This window comes from Carassius gibelio, chromosome A22, assembly GCF_023724105.1.
Source record: "Carassius gibelio isolate Cgi1373 ecotype wild population from Czech Republic chromosome A22, carGib1.2-hapl.c, whole genome shotgun sequence".
In the NCBI taxonomy this organism is placed as follows: Eukaryota; Metazoa; Chordata; class Actinopteri; order Cypriniformes; family Cyprinidae; genus Carassius; species Carassius gibelio.
Genome location: NC_068392.1, coordinates 665,213 through 685,747, shown reverse-complemented (window position 1 = coordinate 685,747; position 20,535 = coordinate 665,213). Strand labels below are relative to the sequence as shown.

General features: G+C 53.8%; 1 protein-coding gene across 1 annotated transcript in view; it reads right to left on the bottom strand.

Annotated features, from left to right (window-relative positions):
• The window catches only part of LOC127942991 (hornerin-like), a 225,032-nt gene that overhangs the window by 68,592 nt on the left and 135,905 nt on the right, over positions 1 to 20,535 (bottom strand). The window contains exons 14-15 of the mRNA XM_052539059.1: positions 6,237 to 7,179; positions 1,174 to 1,244 (exon numbers count right to left, since the gene is read on the bottom strand). Of these exons, the coding sequence (XP_052395019.1) occupies positions 1,174 to 1,244; positions 6,237 to 7,179 (1,014 nt within the window). The remainder of the gene's footprint in view (positions 1 to 1,173; positions 1,245 to 6,236; positions 7,180 to 20,535) is intronic.

The following is a 20,535-nucleotide window of genomic DNA, read 5'->3' as shown; positions in this document are numbered from 1 at the left end:
CATTGTTCATTCCAGTCATAGTTTTGCAGAAGAAGAGTAAAGGTTTAAATGATTATATATTTTTTTTAAATGGCCAAAGCAAGTGAAAACTGGGATGAAGACAGTGTGATCAACATTCTCAAAAACTAAAGTCTTTCATTCCCCCTTTTTCACCCCATTTATTTGACATGTAGACCTTTACTAACAACAGAGTTTAGCTCCAAACCTAGTTAAACACACCTAGTGGCCCTGAAAGACCGGAGTTGCCTATCCCTGATCTACAGCAAGCCTCTGTCTGTTTCATGTTGGACTCTTCAAACGAAAAAGGCATTGAGGTTTCTTTCAGTGTTTGAGCCGTCTTGCGGTTTCTGAATTCCATTTACATACAAATAGCTAGTTAGTGTATAGTTTTAAATGAAACTAAATTTTTACCGTTAGTATAGGTGAGACAAGAGTGATTAGAAATTTAAGAATTAAACTTCATTGCATTTAAACAGTTCTGCTCACGTAAAAGGTTTCTATTTGGATGAGGGTAAGCCTCTATGAAACTACACATTACTCAGCAGAGAGTTTACGAACTACGTCCTGACTTACGAACAACTGGTGCAACCAAATAGTGTAGATTTAGTCACAAACTAGCTAGTGGTTATTAAAGCCTTGTGGTCTTAACGTTCTAATTTAAGAACTTACGAATGGCTGGTGCAACCCTACCCAGGTCTCAAGGAGAGGAACTTAAAAGCACTGTGAGAAACAGCCAAATAATACCAAAAAAAAACCCAACTCTTCAAATCAAGCAATTCTTTATTTGAGGTGGAGCAGACCGAAAAGCTTTCAAAACAGTTGAGCAAACAAGGAAACCATGCCATAGGATTAACACTGAATTGAAAAGATCTCCAGTAAGCATTAAGCAAAAGTCCCATGTCCACTTCAATGACCACATCCCTGACCCTTCTGTTGACTTCATCCCTGACCTCTTCCACTTCCATGTCCCTGTACCTGGCCTTGACAGCTTCCCTGACCCTGTCCGCTTCCCTGACCCTGTCCCTGACCCTGGCCTTGTCCCTGACCGCTTCCCTGACCTTGTCCCTGTCCCTGACCCTGGCCTTGTCCCTGTCCCTGACCCTGGCCTTGTCCCTGACCGCTTCCCTGACCCTGGCCTTGTCCCTGACCTTGTCCCTGACCGCTTCCCTGGACTTGTCCCTGGCCTTGTCCCTGACCGCTTCCCTGGCCCTGTCCCTGACCGCTTCCCTGGCCCTGTCCCTGGCCTTGTCCGCTTCCCTGGCCCTGACCGCTTCCCTGGCCTTGTCCGCTTCCCTGGCCCTGACCGCTTCCCTGGCCTTGTCCCTGGCCTTGTCCCTGGCCGCTTCCCTGGCCCTGTCCCTGACCCTGTCCCTGGCCGCTTCCCTGTCCCTGACCGCTTCCCTGGCCCTGTCCCTGACCCTGTCCCTGACCGCTTCCCTGGCCCTGTCCCTGACCCTGTCCCAGACCGCTTCCCTGTCCCTGTCCCTGACCCTGTCCCTGACCGCTTCCCTGTCCCTGACCCTGTCCCTGACCGCTTCCCTGGCCCTGTCCCTGACCCTGTCCCTGACCGCTTCCCTGTCCCTGTCCCTGACCCTGTCCCTGACCACTTCCCTGGCCTTGTCCCTGACCCTGTCCCTGACCGCGTCCCTGGCCCTGTCCCTGGCCTTGTCCGCTTCCCTGGCCCTGTCCCTGACCGCTTCCCTGGCCTTGTCCCTGGCCCTGTCCCTGACCGCTTCCCTGGCCCTGTCCCTGGCCGCTTCCCTGGCCTTGTCCCTGACCCTGTCCCTGGCCGCTTCCCTGGCCCTGTCCCTGACCCTGTCCCTGACCGCTTCCCTGGCCCTGTCCCTGACCGCTTCCCTGGCCCTGTCCCTGACCCTGTCCCTGACCGCTTCCCTGTCCCTGTCCCTGACCCTGTCCCTGACCGCTTCCCTGGCCCTGTCCCTGACCGCTTCCCTGGCCCTGTCCCTGACCCTGTCCCTGACCGCTTCCCTGTCCCTGTCCCTGACCCTGTCCCTGACCACTTCCCTGGCCCTGTCCCTGACCTTGTCCCTGACCGCTTCCCTGGCCCTGTCCCTGACCTTGTCCCTGACCGCTTCCCTGGCCCTGTCCCTGACCTTGTCCCTGACCGCTTCCCTGTCCCTGACCGCTTCCCTGGCCCTGACCGCTTCCCTGGCCCTGACCGCTTCCCTGGCCCTGTCCCTGACCGCTTCCCTGGCCCTGTCCCTGACCCTGTCCGCTTCCCTGGCCCTGTCCTTGTCCCTGACCTTGACCTTGACCTTGGCCTTGTCCCTGTCCTTGGCCCTGACCCTGGCCTTGTCCCTGTCCTTGGCCCTGACCCTGGCCTTGTCCCTGTCCTTGGCCCTGACCCTGGCCTTGTCCCTGTCCTTGGCCCTGACCCTGGCCTTGTCCCTGTCCTTGTCCCTGACCCTGGCCGCTTCCCTGGCCTTGTCCCTGACCCTGGCCTTGTCCCTGACCCTGGCCTTGTCCCTGGCCCTGACCGCTTCCCTGGCCCTGTCCCTGGCCTTGTCCTTGGCCTTGTCCCTGTCCTTGGCCTTGTCCCTGTCCCTGGCCTTGTCCCTGGCCTTGTCCCTGACCCTGGCCTTGTCCCTGACCCTGGCCTTGGCCCTGACCGCTTCCCTGGCCCTGTCCCTGGCCTTGTCCTTGACCTTGGCCTTGTCCCTGTCCTTGGCCTTGTCCCTGTCCTTGGCCCTGTCCTTGGCCCTGACCCTGGCCTTGGCCCTGACCGCTTCCCTGGCCTTGTCCCTGACCGCTTCCCTGGCCTTGTCCCTGTCCCTGACCTTGTCCCTGACCGCGTCCCTGGCCCTGTCCTTGTCCCTGGCCCTGTCCCTGACCTTGTCCCTGGCCCTGTCCCTGTCCACTTCCCTGGCCCTGTCCCTGGCCGCTTCCCTGGCCCTGTCCCTGACCTTGGCCGCTTCCCTGGCCCTGTCCCTGACCCTGGCCGCTTCCCTGGCCCTGTCCCTGACCCTGGCCGCTTCCCTGGCCCTGTCCCTGACCCTGGCCGCTTCCCTGGCTCTGTCCCTGACCCTGGCCCTGTCCCTGACCCTGGCCGCTTCCCTGGCCCTGTCCCTGACCCTGGCCGCTTCCCTGGCCCTGTCCCTGACCCTGGCCGCTTCCCTGGCCCTGTCCACGAACCGGTCCATGTCCCTGACAGCTCATCTGACCTCTTCCCTGACCACGTGGTTCGCTGCATGCAAAGCCACCGGTGGTTGGGCAACACTTCTGTGTGGCAGGACACTGGCCATCATGGAAACAGCTTTCAGCACACAGTGGGATCATCTCTGGTAAGGGACACTGACCCGGCTTCACTGCGTGCACACAGACGGTCAGCTTTAGTTTGTGCACATAGTCAGCCACTTCAATATACAGCACGACACACTCAAAGCATGAACAGCAAGTTAGTATTATTCCTCTTTTGTGAAGTCATCCTGTGCATTAATCTATCCTAAGTGATAGATTCAAAACCTACTTCAGACGAGAACAAGGAAAAATTTCTGCTTAAAACCAACATGGAATTCAACGGGTTACGGGTGTTGTTTTAAGACCCTTAGCAGCCATTAAATGAAACTCACTGAAAACAGGCAGCACACAAACAGGCCCACAGTCAAATCGACAGCATTTGTGTCCTCCAGGGCAGTCTTCATCAGAAGAACATCCTCGACGGGCCGGCACGAACGTCAGCGTCGCCGGACAAAAACCATCCACTAGAGGATTCAAGAGGATCATTTTCAGAGGCCAGAGAGTGTGGCTTCAGCATTTGTGTATCAGGGCTTTAAATACAGATTCTACGTGTCTGTTCAGATCAAGACTTTTAAAGCCTACACATTCCTAAACTGTTAATTACTCTCTAACACTGAGCCACTTGTTTCTGCATTTCTTCTGGTTGTGTAATGAAGTCAACAGATCTTGTCACCTGTGTTACGTCTTTGAATAGCATGAGCGATGCTCAAGTATCCGAACAGATACAACAAAGCAGCAATCAACGAGAAATCCACTCGAGCGGTCATCCTCCCGACCTGTGATCTCACAACAAACTCTGCTGGAAAAGGCCCTGAATTTGTGCGTCAGAAGAAGCACACAAAGCTAAACCAACACGTGTTGCTGCAGTAGCAAACTCTGTGTAAAATGGGTTCCTAAAAAATCCAAGGAGATCAATTCCAACGTTGATCAAGCTCACCTGCCTGTAGCTTTCCAGTAGTCTGGAAGGCCTTAATTAGCTTGTTCAGGTGTGTTTGATGGGGGTTGGATGAGCTGAAAGCTGCATTCAAGCCATGTCATAATAATTAAGGTAGCCTAATTACGAGAGGATTGTGCTTTTCTACGGCAACACAATCAACTGCGAAATGAATCTGCAGTGGTCAGGTGGTACAGCGGTCATGTTGTGATACCGTACAAGAATTAAAATATATATTAATAAGTTCACGGTGTTAATATTTACTCTGAATTCTCTAAACGGGGACAGATATTAAAAGCAGCTGTAACTGTTATGAATATGAGAATATGATGTTAGTTCTTTAAATGTAAACTAGTTGTGAGGGACTGATGTGTTTGTAGCGCCACCCATCGACCATTAAACACTGACCCGCAGCACAGGACTGATTAACTTGTAATCCATAGCCAGATAACTGAAATGAAGAACGAACTGCAATATTTCATAAAAGTACTAGTCAAACCATAGGATGGGTGTTAATTATTTTACTGTTCACATAATATTTTAGCTATAAAGCCGTATTTCAATTGCACGTAAATGGTTTGACTAGCAAAGACCCTAATGTTTCATAGTATTTATGTTTAAATTATACTGAAAACATTACACTGTTATGAAAATACTTGCAGTTTTGTAAAAGGTCTCATTAGGATTGTCTCATTACACCGTTTTGACCAGTAGGTGGAACCCGCGTGACACGAGTCAAATGACTCAAAACGGTGTATCTTTTTGTTGTTGACCGTATGCCGCAGGATCATATATTTCTCCGTGCAATTCGCTAACAGGGGTCCATTGTTCATTCCAGTCATAGTTTTGCAGAAGAAGAGTAAAGGTTTAAATGATTATATATTTTTTTTTAAATGGCCAAAGCAAGTGAAAACTGGGATGAAGACAGTGTGATCAACATTCTCAAAAACTAAAGTCTTTCATTCCCCCTTTTTCACCCCATTTATTTGACATGTAGACCTTTACTAACAACAGAGTTTAGCTCCAAACCTAGTTAAACACACCTAGTGGCCCTGAAAGACCGGAGTTGCCTATCCCTGATCTACAGCAAGCCTCTGTCTGTTTCATGTTGGACTCTTCAAACGAAAAAGGCATTGAGGTTTCTTTCAGTGTTTGAGCCGTCTTGCGGTTTCTGAATTCCATTTACATACAAATAGCTAGTTAGTGTATAGTTTTAAATGAAACTAAATTTTTACCGTTAGTATAGGTGAGACAAGAGTGATTAGAAATTTAAGAATTAAACTTCATTGCATTTAAACAGTTCTGCTCACGTAAAAGGTTTCTATTTGGATGAGGGTAAGCCTCTATGAAACTACACATTACTCAGCAGAGAGTTTACGAACTACGTCCTGACTTACGAACAACTGGTGCAACCAAATAGTGTAGATTTAGTCACAAACTAGCTAGTGGTTATTAAAGCCTTGTGGTCTTAACGTTCTAATTTAAGAACTTACGAATGGCTGGTGCAACCCTACCCAGGTCTCAAGGAGAGGAACTTAAAAGCACTGTGAGAAACAGCCAAATAATACCAAAAAAAAACCCAACTCTTCAAATCAAGCAATTCTTTATTTGAGGTGGAGCAGACCGAAAAGCTTTCAAAACAGTTGAGCAAACAAGGAAACCATGCCATAGGATTAACACTGAATTGAAAAGATCTCCAGTAAGCATTAAGCAAAAGTCCCATGTCCACTTCAATGACCACATCCCTGACCCTTCTGTTGACTTCTTCCCTGACCTCTTCCACTTCCATGTCCCTGTACCTGGCCTTGACAGCTTCCCTGACCCTGTCCGCTTCCCTGACCCTGTCCCTGACCCTGGCCTTGTCCCTGACCGCTTCCCTGACCTTGTCCCTGTCCCTGACCCTGGCCTTGTCCCTGTCCCTGACCCTGGCCTTGTCCCTGACCGCTTCCCTGACCCTGGCCTTGTCCCTGACCTTGTCCCTGACCGCTTCCCTGGACTTGTCCCTGGCCTTGTCCCTGACCGCTTCCCTGGCCCTGTCCCTGACCGCTTCCCTGGCCCTGTCCCTGGCCTTGTCCGCTTCCCTGGCCCTGACCGCTTCCCTGGCCTTGTCCGCTTCCCTGGCCCTGACCGCTTCCCTGGCCTTGTCCCTGGCCTTGTCCCTGGCCGCTTCCCTGGCCCTGTCCCTGACCCTGTCCCTGGCCGCTTCCCTGTCCCTGACCGCTTCCCTGGCCCTGTCCCTGACCCTGTCCCTGACCGCTTCCCTGGCCCTGTCCCTGACCCTGTCCCAGACCGCTTCCCTGGCCCTGTCCCTGACCCTGTCCCAGACCGCTTCCCTGTCCCTGTCCCTGACCCTGTCCCTGACCGCTTCCCTGTCCCTGACCCTGTCCCTGACCGCTTCCCTGGCCCTGTCCCTGACCCTGTCCCTGACCGCTTCCCTGTCCCTGTCCCTGACCCTGTCCCTGACCACTTCCCTGGCCTTGTCCCTGACCCTGTCCCTGACCGCGTCCCTGGCCCTGTCCCTGGCCTTGTCCGCTTCCCTGGCCCTGTCCCTGACCGCTTCCCTGGCCTTGTCCCTGGCCCTGTCCCTGACCGCTTCCCTGGCCCTGTCCCTGGCCGCTTCCCTGGCCTTGTCCCTGACCCTGTCCCTGGCCGCTTCCCTGGCCCTGTCCCTGACCCTGTCCCTGACCGCTTCCCTGGCCCTGTCCCTGACCGCTTCCCTGGCCCTGTCCCTGACCCTGTCCCTGACCGCTTCCCTGTCCCTGTCCCTGACCCTGTCCCTGACCACTTCCCTGGCCCTGTCCCTGACCTTGTCCCTGACCGCTTCCCTGGCCCTGTCCCTGACCTTGTCCCTGACCGCTTCCCTGGCCCTGTCCCTGACCTTGTCCCTGACCGCTTCCCTGTCCCTGACCGCTTCCCTGGCCCTGTCCCTGACCGCTTCCCTGGCCCTGTCCCTGACCGCTTCCCTGGCCCTGACCGCTTCCCTGGCCCTGTCCTTGTCCCTGACCTTGACCTTGACCTTGGCCTTGTCCCTGTCCTTGGCCCTGACCCTGGCCTTGTCCCTGTCCTTGGCCCTGACCCTGGCCTTGTCCCTGTCCTTGTCCCTGACCCTGGCCGCTTCCCTGGCCTTGTCCCTGACCCTGGCCTTGTCCCTGACCCTGGCCTTGTCCCTGGCCCTGGCCGCTTCCCTGGCCCTGTCCCTGGCCTTGTCCTTGGCCTTGTCCCTGTCCTTGGCCTTGTCCCTGTCCCTGGCCTTGTCCCTGGCCTTGTCCCTGACCCTGGCCTTGTCCCTGACCCTGGCCTTGGCCCTGACCGCTTCCCTGGCCCTGTCCCTGGCCTTGTCCTTGACCTTGGCCTTGTCCCTGTCCTTGGCCTTGTCCCTGTCCTTGGCCCTGTCCTTGGCCCTGACCCTGGCCTTGTCCCTGTCCTTGGCCCTGACCCTGGCCTTGGCCCTGACCGCTTCCTTGGCCTTGTCCCTGACCGCTTCCCTGGCCTTGTCCCTGACCGCTTCCCTGGCCTTGTCCCTGTCCCTGACCTTGTCCCTGACCGCGTCCCTGGCCCTGTCCTTGTCCCTGGCCGCTTCCCTGGCCCTGTCCCTGACCGCTTCCCTGGCCCTGGCCCTGACCCTGGCCTTGTCCCTGACCGCTTCCCTGGCCCTGTCCCTGACCGCTTCCCTGGCCCTGTCCCTGACCCTGTCCCTGTCCGCTTCCCTGGCCTTGTCCCAGACCCTGACCGCTTCCCTGGCCCTGTCCCTGACCCTGTCCCTGACCGCTTCCCTGGCCCTGGCCCTGTCCCTGGCCCTGGCCTTGTCCCTGTCCCTGTCCCTGGCCCTGTCCCTGGCCTTGTCCCTGGCCTTGTCCCTGGCCGCTTCCCTGACCTTGTCCCTGTCCCTGACCGCGTCCCTGACCGCGTCCCTGGCCCTGACCGCTTCCCTGGCCCTGTCCCTGACCTTGTCCCTGGCCCTGTCCCTGTCCACTTCCCTGGCCCTGTCCCTGACCTTGGCCGCTTCCCTGGCCCTGTCCCTGACCCTGGCCGCTTCCCTGGCCCTGTCCCTGACCCTGGCCGCTTCCCTGGCCCTGTCCCTGACCCTGGCCGCTTCCCTGGCCCTGTCCCTGACCCTGGCCCTGTCCCTGACCCTGGCCGCTTCCCTGGCCCTGTCCCTGACCCTGGCCGCTTCCCTGGCCCTGTCCCTGACCCTGGCCGCTTCCCTGGCCCTGTCCACGAACCGGTCCATGTCCCTGACAGCTCATCTGACCTCTTCCCTGACCACGTGGTTCGCTGCATGCAAAGCCACCGGTGGTTGGGCAACACTTCTGTGTGGCAGGACACTGGCCATCATGGAAACAGCTTTCAGCACACAGTGGGATCATCTCTGGTAAGGGACACTGACCCGGCTTCACTGCGTGCACACAGACGGTCAGCTTTAGTTTGTGCACATAGTCAGCCACTTCAATATACAGCACGACACACTCAAAGCATGAACAGCAAGTTAGTATTATTCCTCTTTTGTGAAGTCATCCTGTGCATTAATCTATCCTAAGTGATAGATTCAAAACCTACTTCAGACGAGAACAAGGAAAAATTTCTGCTTAAAACCAACATGGAATTCAACGGGTTACGGGTGTTGTTTTAAGACCCTTAGCAGCCATTAAATGAAACTCACTGAAAACAGGCAGCACACAAACAGGCCCACAGTCAAATCGACAGCATTTGTGTCCTCCAGGGCAGTCTTCATCAGAAGAACATCCTCGACGGGCCGGCACGAACGTCAGCGTCGCCGGACAAAAACCATCCACTAGAGGATTCAAGAGGATCATTTTCAGAGGCCAGAGAGTGTGGCTTCAGCATTTGTGTATCAGGGCTTTAAATACAGATTCTACGTGTCTGTTCAGATCAAGACTTTTAAAGCCTACACATTCCTAAACTGTTAATTACTCTCTAACACTGAGCCACTTGTTTCTGCATTTCTTCAGGTTGTGTAATGAAGTCAACAGATCTTGTCACCTGTGTTACGTCTTTGAATAGCATGAGCGATGCTCAAGTATCCGAACAGATACAACAAAGCAGCAATCAACGAGAAATCCACTCGAGCGGTCATCCTCCCGACCTGTGATCTCACAACAAACTCTGCTGGAAAAGGCCCTGAATTTGTGCGTCAGAAGAAGCACACAAAGCTAAACCAACACGTGTTGCTGCAGTAGCAAACTCTGTGTAAAATGGGTTCCTAAAAAATCCAAGGAGATCAATTCCAACGTTGATCAAGCTCACCTGCCTGTAGCTTTCCAGTAGTCTGGAAGGCCTTAATTAGCTTGTTCAGGTGTGTTTGATGGGGGTTGGATGAGCTGAAAGCTGCATTCAAGCCATGTCATAATAATTAAGGTAGCCTAATTACGAGAGGATTGTGCTTTTCTACGGCAACACAATCAACTGCGAAATGAATCTGCAGTGGTCAGGTGGTACAGCGGTCATGTTGTGATACCGTACAAGAATTAAAATATATATTAATAAGTTCACGGTGTTAATATTTACTCTGAATTCTCTAAACGGGGACAGATATTAAAAGCAGCTGTAACTGTTATGAATATGAGAATATGATGTTAGTTCTTTAAATGTAAACTAGTTGTGAGGGACTGATGTGTTTGTAGCGCCACCCATCGACCATTAAACACTGACCCGCAGCACAGGACTGATTAACTTGTAATCCATAGCCAGATAACTGAAATGAAGAACGAACTGCAATATTTCATAAAAGTACTAGTCAAACCATAGGATGGGTGTTAATTATTTTACTGTTCACATAATATTTTAGCTATAAAGCCGTATTTCAATTGCACGTAAATGGTTTGACTAGCAAAGACCCTAATGTTTCATAGTATTTATGTTTAAATTATACTGAAAACATTACACTGTTATGAAAATACTTGCAGTTTTGTAAAAGGTCTCATTAGGATTGTCTCATTACACCGTTTTGACCAGTAGGTGGAACCCGCGTGACACGAGTCAAATGACTCAAAACGGTGTATCTTTTTGTTGTTGACCGTATGCCGGAGGATCATATATTTCTCCGTGCAATTCGCTAACAGGGGTCCATTGTTCATTCCAGTCATAGTTTTGCAGAAGAAGAGTAAAGGTTTAAATGATTATATATTTTTTTTTAAATGGCCAAAGCAAGTGAAAACTGGGATGAAGACAGTGTGATCAACATTCTCAAAAACTAAAGTCTTTCATTCCCCCTTTTTCACCCCATTTATTTGACATGTAGACCTTTACTAACAACAGAGTTTAGCTCCAAACCTAGTTAAACACACCTAGTGGCCCTGAAAGACCGGAGTTGCCTATCCCTGATCTACAGCAAGCCTCTGTCTGTTTCATGTTGGACTCTTCAAACGAAAAAGGCATTGAGGTTTCTTTCAGTGTTTGAGCCGTCTTGCGGTTTCTGAATTCCATTTACATACAAATAGCTAGTTAGTGTATAGTTTTAAATGAAACTAAATTTTTACCGTTAGTATAGGTGAGACAAGAGTGATTAGAAATTTAAGAATTAAACTTCATTGCATTTAAACAGTTCTGCTCACGTAAAAGGTTTCTATTTGGATGAGGGTAAGCCTCTATGAAACTACACATTACTCAGCAGAGAGTTTACGAACTACGTCCTGACTTACGAACAACTGGTGCAACCAAATAGTGTAGATTTAGTCACAAACTAGCTAGTGGTTATTAAAGCCTTGTGGTCTTAACGTTCTAATTTAAGAACTTACGAATGGCTGGTGCAACCCTACCCAGGTCTCAAGGAGAGGAACTTAAAAGCACTGTGAGAAACAGCCAAATAATACCAAAAAAAAACCCAACTCTTCAAATCAAGCAATTCTTTATTTGAGGTGGAGCAGACCGAAAAGCTTTCAAAACAGTTGAGCAAACAAGGAAACCATGCCATAGGATTAACACTGAATTGAAAAGATCTCCAGTAAGCATTAAGCAAAAGTCCCATGTCCACTTCAATGACCACATCCCTGACCCTTCTGTTGACTTCTTCCCTGACCTCTTCCACTTCCATGTCCCTGTACCTGGCCTTGACAGCTTCCCTGACCCTGTCCGCTTCCCTGACCTTGTCCCTGTCCCTGACCCTGGCCTTGTCCCTGACCGCTTCCCTGACCTTGTCCCTGTCCCTGACCCTGGCCTTGTCCCTGTCCCTGACCCTGGCCTTGTCCCTGACCACTTCCCTGACCCTGGCCTTGTCCCTGACCTTGTCCCTGACCGCTTCCCTGGCCTTGTCCCTGGCCTTGTCCCTGACCGCTTCCCTGGCCCTGTCCCTGACCGCTTCCCTGGCCCTGTCCCTGGCCGCTTCCCTGGCCCTGTCCCTGGCCTTGTCCGCTTCCCTGGCCCTGACCGCTTCCCTGGCCTTGTCCGCTTCCCTGGCCCTGACCGCTTCCCTGGCCTTGTCCCTGGCCGCTTCCCTGGCCCTGTCCCTGACCCTGTCCCTGGCCGCTTCCCTGTCCCTGACCGCTTCCCTGGCCCTGTCCCTGACCCTGTCCCTGACCGCTTCCCTGGCCCTGTCCCTGACCCTGTCCCAGACCGCTTCCCTGTCCCTGACCCTGACCCTGTCCCTGACCGCTTCCCTGTCCCTGACCCTGTCCCTGACCGCTTCCCTGGCCCTGTCCCTGACCCTGTCCCTGACCGCTTCCCTGTCCCTGTCCCTGACCCTGTCCCTGACCACTTCCCTGGCCTTGTCCCTGACCCTGTCCCTGACCGCGTCCCTGGCCCTGTCCCTGGCCTTGTCCGCTTCCCTGGCCCTCTCCCTGACCGCTTCCCTGGCCTTGTCCCTGGCCCTGTCCCTGACCGCTTCCCTGGCCCTGTCCCTGGCCGCTTCCCTGGCCTTGTCCCTGACCCTGTCCCTGGCCGCTTCCCTGGCCCTGTCCCTGACCCTGTCCCTGACCGCTTCCCTGGCCCTGTCCCTGACCGCTTCCCTGGCCCTGTCCCTGACCCTGTCCCTGACCGCTTCCCTGGCCCTGTCCCTGACCGCTTCCCTGGCCCTGTCCCTGACCCTGTCCCTGACCGCTTCCCTGTCCCTGTCCCTGACCGCTTCCCTGTCCCTGTCCCTGACCCTGTCCCTGACCACTTCCCTGGCCCTGTCCCTGACCTTGTCCCTGACCGCTTCCCTGGCCCTGTCCCTGACCTTGTCCCTGACCGCTTCCCTGGCCCTGTCCCTGACCTTGTCCCTGACCGCTTCCCTGTCCCTGACCGCTTCCCTGGCCCTGTCCCTGACCGCTTCCCTGGCCCTGTCCCTGACCGCTTCCCTGGCCCTGTCCCTGACCCTGTCCGCTTCCCTGGCCCTGTCCTTGTCCCTGACCTTGACCTTGACCTTGGCCTTGTCCCTGTCCTTGGCCCTGACCCTGGCCTTGTCCCTGTCCTTGGCCCTGACCCTGGCCTTGTCCCTGTCCTTGGCCCTGACCCTGGCCGCTTCCCTGGCCTTGTCCCTGACCCTGGCCTTGTCCCTGGCCTTGTCCCTGACCCTGGCCTTGTCCCTGGCCCTGACCGCTTCCCTGGCCCTGTCCCTGGCCTTGGCCTTGTCCCTGTCCCTGGCCTTGTCCCTGGCCTTGTCCCTGGCCTTGTCCCTGACCCTGGCCTTGTCCCTGACCCTGGCCTTGGCCCTGACCGCTTCCCTGGCCCTGTCCCTGGCCTTGTCCTTGACCTTGGCCTTGTCCCTGTCCTTGGCCTTGTCCCTGTCCTTGGCCCTGTCCTTGGCCCTGACCCTGGCCTTGTCCCTGTCCTTGGCCCTGACCCTGGCCTTGGCCCTGACCGCTTCCTTGGCCTTGTCCCTGACCGCTTCCCTGGCCTTGTCCCTGACCGCTTCCCTGGCCTTGTCCCTGTCCCTGACCTTGTCCCTGACCGCGTCCCTGGCCCTGTCCTTGTCCCTGGCCCTGTCCCTGGCCGCTTCCCTGGCCCTGTCCCTGACCGCTTCCCTGGCCCTGGCCCTGACCGCTTCCCTGGCCCTGGCCCTGACCGCTTCCCTGGCCCTGTCCCTGACCCTGTCCGCTTCCCTGGCCTTGTCCCAGACCCTGACCGCTTCCCTGGCCCTGTCCCTGACCCTGTCCCTGACCGCTTCCCTGGCCCTGGCCCTGTCCCTGGCCCTGGCCTTGTCCCTGTCCCTGGCCCTGTCCCTGGCCTTGTCCCTGGCCTTGTCCCTGGCCTTGTCCCTGACCTTGTCCCTGTCCCTGACCGCGTCCCTGACCGCGTCCCTGGCCCTGACCGCTTCCCTGGCCTTGTCCCTGACCTTGTCCCTGGCCCTGTCCCTGTCCACTTCCCTGGCCCTGTCCCTGACCTTGGCCGCTTCCCTGGCCCTGTCCCTGACCCTGGCCGCTTCCCTGGCCCTGTCCCTGACCCTGGCCGCTTCCCTGGCCCTGTCCCTGACCCTGGCCGCTTCCCTGTCCCTGTCCCTGACCCTGGCCCTGTCCCTGACCCTGGCCGCTTCCCTGGCCCTGTCCCTGACCCTGGCCGCTTCCCTGGCCCTGTCCACGAACCGGTCCATGTCCCTGACAGCTCATCTGACCTCTTCCCTGACCACGTGGTTCGCTGCATGCAAAGCCACCGGTGGTTGGGCAACACTTCTGTGTGGCAGGACACTGGCCATCATGGAAACAGCTTTCAGCACACAGTGGGATCATCTCTGGTAAGGGACACTGACCCGGCTTCACTGCGTGCACACAGACGGTCAGCTTTAGTTTGTGCACATAGTCAGCCACTTCAATATACAGCACGACACACTCAAAGCATGAACAGCAAGTTAGTATTATTCCTCTTTTGTGAAGTCATCCTGTGCATTAATCTATCCTAAGTGATAGATTCAAAACCTACTTCAGACGAGAACAAGGAAAAATTTCTGCTTAAAACCAACATGGAATTCAACGGGTTACGGGTGTTGTTTTAAGACCCTTAGCAGCCATTAAATGAAACTCACTGAAAACAGGCAGCACACAAACAGGCCCACAGTCAAATCGACAGCATTTGTGTCCTCCAGGGCAGTCTTCATCAGAAGAACATCCTCGACGGGCCGGCACGAACGTCAGCGTCGCCGGACAAAAACCATCCACTAGAGGATTCAAGAGGATCATTTTCAGAGGCCAGAGAGTGTGGCTTCAGCATTTGTGTATCAGGGCTTTAAATACAGATTCTACGTGTCTGTTCAGATCAAGACTTTTAAAGCCTACACATTCCTAAACTGTTAATTACTCTCTAACACTGAGCCACTTGTTTCTGCATTTCTTCTGGTTGTGTAATGAAGTCAACAGATCTTGTCACCTGTGTTACGTCTTTGAATAGCATGAGCGATGCTCAAGTATCCGAACAGATACAACAAAGCAGCAATCAACGAGAAATCCACTCGAGCGGTCATCCTCCCGACCTGTGATCTCACAACAAACTCTGCTGGAAAAGGCCCTGAATTTGTGCGTCAGAAGAAGCACACAAAGCTAAACCAACACGTGTTGCTGCAGTAGCAAACTCTGTGTAAAATGGGTTCCTAAAAAATCCAAGGAGATCAATTCCAACGTTGATCAAGCTCACCTGCCTGTAGCTTTCCAGTAGTCTGGAAGGCCTTAATTAGCTTGTTCAGGTGTGTTTGATGGGGGTTGGATGAGCTGAAAGCTGCATTCAAGCCATGTCATAATAATTAAGGTAGCCTAATTACGAGAGGATTGTGCTTTTCTACGGCAACACAATCAACTGCGAAATGAATCTGCAGTGGTCAGGTGGTACAGCGGTCATGTTGTGATACCGTACAAGAATTAAAATATATATTAATAAGTTCACGGTGTTAATATTTACTCTGAATTCTCTAAACGGGGACAGATATTAAAAGCAGCTGTAACTGTTATGAATATGAGAATATGATGTTAGTTCTTTAAATGTAAACTAGTTGTGAGGGACTGATGTGTTTGTAGCGCCACCCATCGACCATTAAACACTGACCCGCAGCACAGGACTGATTAACTTGTAATCCATAGCCAGATAACTGAAATGAAGAACGAACTGCAATATTTCATAAAAGTACTAGTCAAACCATAGGATGGGTGTTAATTATTTTACTGTTCACATAATATTTTAGCTATAAAGCCGTATTTCAATTGCACGTAAATGGTTTGACTAGCAAAGACCCTAATGTTTCATAGTATTTATGTTTAAATTATACTGAAAACATTACACTGTTATGAAAATACTTGCAGTTTTGTAAAAGGTCTCATTAGGATTGTCTCATTACACCGTTTTGACCAGTAGGTGGAACCCGCGTGACACGAGTCAAATGACTCAAAACGGTGTATCTTTTTGTTGTTGACCGTATGCCGCAGGATCATATATTTCTCCGTGCAATTCGCTAACAGGGGTCCATTGTTCATTCCAGTCATAGTTTTGCAGAAGAAGAGTAAAGGTTTAAATGATTATATATTTTTTTTTAAATGGCCAAAGCAAGTGAAAACTGGGATGAAGACAGTGTGATCAACATTCTCAAAAACTAAAGTCTTTCATTCCCCCTTTTTCACCCCATTTATTTGACATGTAGACCTTTACTAACAACAGAGTTTAGCTCCAAACCTAGTTAAACACACCTAGTGGCCCTGAAAGACCGGAGTTGCCTATCCCTGATCTACAGCAAGCCTCTGTCTGTTTCATGTTGGACTCTTCAAACGAAAAAGGCATTGAGGTTTCTTTCAGTGTTTGAGCCGTCTTGCGGTTTCTGAATTCCATTTACATACAAATAGCTAGTTAGTGTATAGTTTTAAATGAAACTAAATTTTTACCGTTAGTATAGGTGAGACAAGAGTGATTAGAAATTTAAGAATTAAACTTCATTGCATTTAAACAGTTCTGCTCACGTAAAAGGTTTCTATTTGGATGAGGGTAAGCCTCTATGAAACTACACATTACTCAGCAGAGAGTTTACGAACTACGTCCTGACTTACGAACAACTGGTGCAACCAAATAGTGTAGATTTAGTCACAAACTAGCTAGTGGTTATTAAAGCCTTGTGGTCTTAACGTTCTAATTTAAGAACTTACGAATGGCTGGTGCAACCCTACCCAGGTCTCAAGGAGAGGAACTTAAAAGCACTGTGAGAAACAGCCAAATAATACCAAAAAAAAACCCAACTCTTCAAATCAAGCAATTCTTTATTTGAGGTGGAGCAGACCGAAAAGCTTTCAAAACAGTTGAGCAAACAAGGAAACCATGCCATAGGATTAACACTGAATTGAAAAGATCTCCAGTAAGCATTAAGCAAAAGTCCCATGTCCACTTCAATGACCACATCCCTGACCCTTCTGTTGACTTCTTCCCTGACCTCTTCCACTTCCATGTCCCTGTACCTGGCCTTGACAGCTTCCCTGACCCTGTCCGCTTCCCTGACCTTGTCCCTGTCCCTGACCCTGGCCTTGTCCCTGACCGCTTCCCTGACCTTGTCCCTGTCCCTGACCCTGGCCTTGTCCCTGTCCCTGACCCTGGCCTTGTCCCTGACCACTTCCCTGACCCTGGCCTTGTCCCTGACCTTGTCCCTGACCGCTTCCCTGGCCTTGTCCCTGGCCTTGTCCCTGACCGCTTCCCTGGCCCTGTCCCTGACCGCTTCCCTGGCCCTGTCCCTGACCGCTTCCCTGGCCCTGTCCCTGGCCGCTTCCCTGGCCCTGTCCCTGGCCTTGTCCGCTTCCCTGGCCCTGACCGCTTCCCTGGCCTTGTCCGCTTCCCTGGCCCTGACCGCTTCCCTGGCCTTGTCCCTGGCCGCTTCCCTGGCCCTGTCCCTGACCCTGTCCCTGGCCGCTTCCCTGTCCCTGACCGCTTCCCTGGCCCTGTCCCTGACCCTGTCCCTGACCGCTTCCCTGGCCCTGTCCCTGACCCTGTCCCAGACCGCTTCCCTGTCCCTGTCCCTGACCCTGTCCCTGACCGCTTCCCTGTCCCTGACCCTGTCCCTGACCGCTTCCCTGGCCCTGTCCCTGACCCTGTCCCTGACCGCTTCCCTGTCCCTGTCCCTGACCCTGTCCCTGACCACTTCCCTGGCCTTGTCCCTGACCCTGTCCCTGACCGCGTCCCTGGCCCTGTCCCTGGCCTTGTCCGCTTCCCTGGCCCTCTCCCTGACCGCTTCCCTGGCCTTGTCCCTGGCCCTGTCCCTGACCGCTTCCCTGGCCCTGTCCCTGGCCGCTTCCCTGGCCTTGTCCCTGACCCTGTCCCTGGCCGCTTCCCTGGCCCTGTCCCTGACCCTGTCCCTGACCGCTTCCCTGGCCCTGTCCCTGACCGCTTCCCTGGCCCTGTCCCTGACCCTGTCCCTGACCGCTTCCCTGGCCCTGTCCCTGACCGCTTCCCTGGCCCTGTCCCTGACCCTGTCCCTGACCGCTTCCCTGTCCCTGTCCCTGACCGCTTCCCTGTCCCTGTCCCTGACCCTGTCCCTGACCACTTCCCTGGCCCTGTCCCTGACCTTGTCCCTGACCGCTTCCCTGGCCCTGTCCCTGACCTTGTCCCTGACCGCTTCCCTGGCCCTGTCCCTGACCTTGTCCCTGACCGCTTCCCTGTCCCTGACCGCTTCCCTGGCCCTGTCCCTGACCGCTTCCCTGGCCCTGTCCCTGACCGCTTCCCTGGCCCTGTCCCTGACCCTGTCCGCTTCCCTGGCCCTGTCCTTGTCCCTGACCTTGACCTTGACCTTGGCCTTGTCCCTGTCCTTGGCCCTGACCCTGGCCTTGTCCCTGTCCTTGGCCCTGACCCTGGCCTTGTCCCTGTCCTTGGCCCTGACCCTGGCCGCTTCCCTGGCCTTGTCCCTGACCCTGGCCTTGTCCCTGGCCTTGTCCCTGACCCTGGCCTTGTCCCTGGCCCTGACCGCTTCCCTGGCCCTGTCCCTGGCCTTGGCCTTGTCCCTGTCCCTGGCCTTGTCCCTGGCCTTGTCCCTGACCCTGGCCTTGTCCCTGACCCTGGCCTTGGCCCTGACCGCTTCCCTGGCCCTGTCCCTGGCCTTGTCCTTGACCTTGGCCTTGTCCCTGTCCTTGGCCTTGTCCCTGTCCTTGGCCCTGTCCTTGGCCCTGACCCTGGCCTTGTCCCTGTCCTTGGCCCTGACCCTGGCCTTGGCCCTGACCGCTTCCTTGGCCTTGTCCCTGACCGCTTCCCTGGCCTTGTCCCTGACCGCTTCCCTGGCCTTGTCCCTGTCCCTGACCTTGTCCCTGACCGCGTCCCTGGCCCTGTCCTTGTCCCTGGCCCTGTCCCTGGCCGCTTCCCTGGCCCTGTCCCTGACCGCTTCCCTGGCCCTGGCCCTGACCGCTTCCCTGGCCCTGGCCCTGACCGCTTCCCTGGCCCTGTCCCTGACCCTGTCCGCTTCCCTGGCCTTGTCCCAGACCCTGACCGCTTCCCTGGCCCTGTCCCTGACCCTGTCCCTGACCGCTTCCCTGGCCCTGTCCCTGGCCCTGGCCTTGTCCCTGTCCCTGGCCCTGTCCCTGGCCTTGTCCCTGGCCTTGTCCCTGGCCGCTTCCCTGACCTTGTCCCTGTCCCTGACCGCGTCCCTGACCGCGTCCCTGGCCCTGACCGCTTCCCTGGCCTTGTCCCTGACCTTGTCCCTGGCCCTGTCCCTGTCCACTTCCCTGGCCCTGTCCCTGACCTTGGCCGCTTCCCTGGCCCTGTCCCTGACCCTGGCCGCTTCCCTGGCCCTGTCCCTGACCCTGGCCGCTTCCCTGGCCCTGTCCCTGACCCTGGCCGCTTCCCTGTCCCTGTCCCTGACCCTGGCCCTGTCCCTGACCCTGGCCGCTTCCCTGGCCCTGTCCCTGACCCTGGCCGCTTCCCTGGCCCTGTCCACGAACCGGTCCATGTCCCTGACAGCTCATCTGACCTCTTCCCTGACCACGTGGTTCGCTGCATGCAAAGCCACCGGTGGTTGGGCAACACTTCTGTGTGGCAGGACACTGGCCATCATGGAAACAGCTTTCAGCACACAGTGGGATCATCTCTGGTAAGGGACACTGACCCGGCTTCACTGCGTGCACACAGACGGTCAGCTTTAGTTTGTGCACATAGTCAGCCACTTCAATATACAGCACGACACACTCAAAGCATGAACAGCAAGTTAGTATTATTCCTCTTTTGTGAAGTCATCCTGTGCATTAATCTATCCTAAGTGATAGATTCAAAACCTACTTCAGACGAGAACAAGGAAAAATTTCTGCTTAAAACCAACATGGAATTCAACGGGTTACGGGTGTTGTTTTAAGACCCTTAGCAGCCATTAAATGAAACTCACTGAAAACAGGCAGCACACAAACAGGCCCACAGTCAAATCGACAGCATTTGTGTCCTCCAGGGCAGTCTTCATCAGAAGAACATCCTCGACGGGCCGGCACGAACGTCAGCGTCGCCGGACAAAAACCATCCACTAGAGGATTCAAGAGGATCATTTTCAGAGGCCAGAGAGTGTGGCTTCAGCATTTGTGTATCAGGGCTTTAAATACAGATTCTACGTGTCTGTTCAGATCAAGACTTTTAAAGCCTACACATTCCTAAACTGTTAATTACTCTCTAACACTGAGCCACTTGTTTCTGCATTTCTTCAGGTTGTGTAATGAAGTCAACAGATCTTGTCACCTGTGTTACGTCTTTGAATAGCATGAGCGATGCTCAAGTATCCGAACAGATACAACAAAGCAGCAATCAACGAGAAATCCACTCGAGCGGTCATCCTCCCGACCTGTGATCTCACAACAAACTCTGCTGGAAAAGGCCCTGAATTTGTGCGTCAGAAGAAGCACACAAAGCTAAACCAACACGTGTTGCTGCAGTAGCAAACTCTGTGTAAAATGGGTTCCTAAAAAATCCAAGGAGATCAATTCCAACGTTGATCAAGCTCACCTGCCTGTAGCTTTCCAGTAGTCTGGAAGGCCTTAATTAGCTTGTTCAGGTGTGTTTGATGGGGGTTGGATGAGCTGAAAGCTGCATTCAAGCCATGTCATAATAATTAAGGTAGCCTAATTACGAGAGGATTGTGCTTTTCTACGGCAACACAATCAACTGCGAAATGAATCTGCAGTGGTCAGGTGGTACAGCGGTCATGTTGTGATACCGTACAAGAATTAAAATATATATTAATAAGTTCACGGTGTTAATATTTACTCTGAATTCTCTAAACGGGGACAGATATTAAAAGCAGCTGTAACTGTTATGAATATGAGAATATGATGTTAGTTCTTTAAATGTAAACTAGTTGTGAGGGACTGATGTGTTTGTAGCGCCACCCATCGACCATTAAACACTGACCCGCAGCACAGGACTGATTAACTTGTAATCCATAGCCAGATAACTGAAATGAAGAACGAACTGCAATATTTCATAAAAGTACT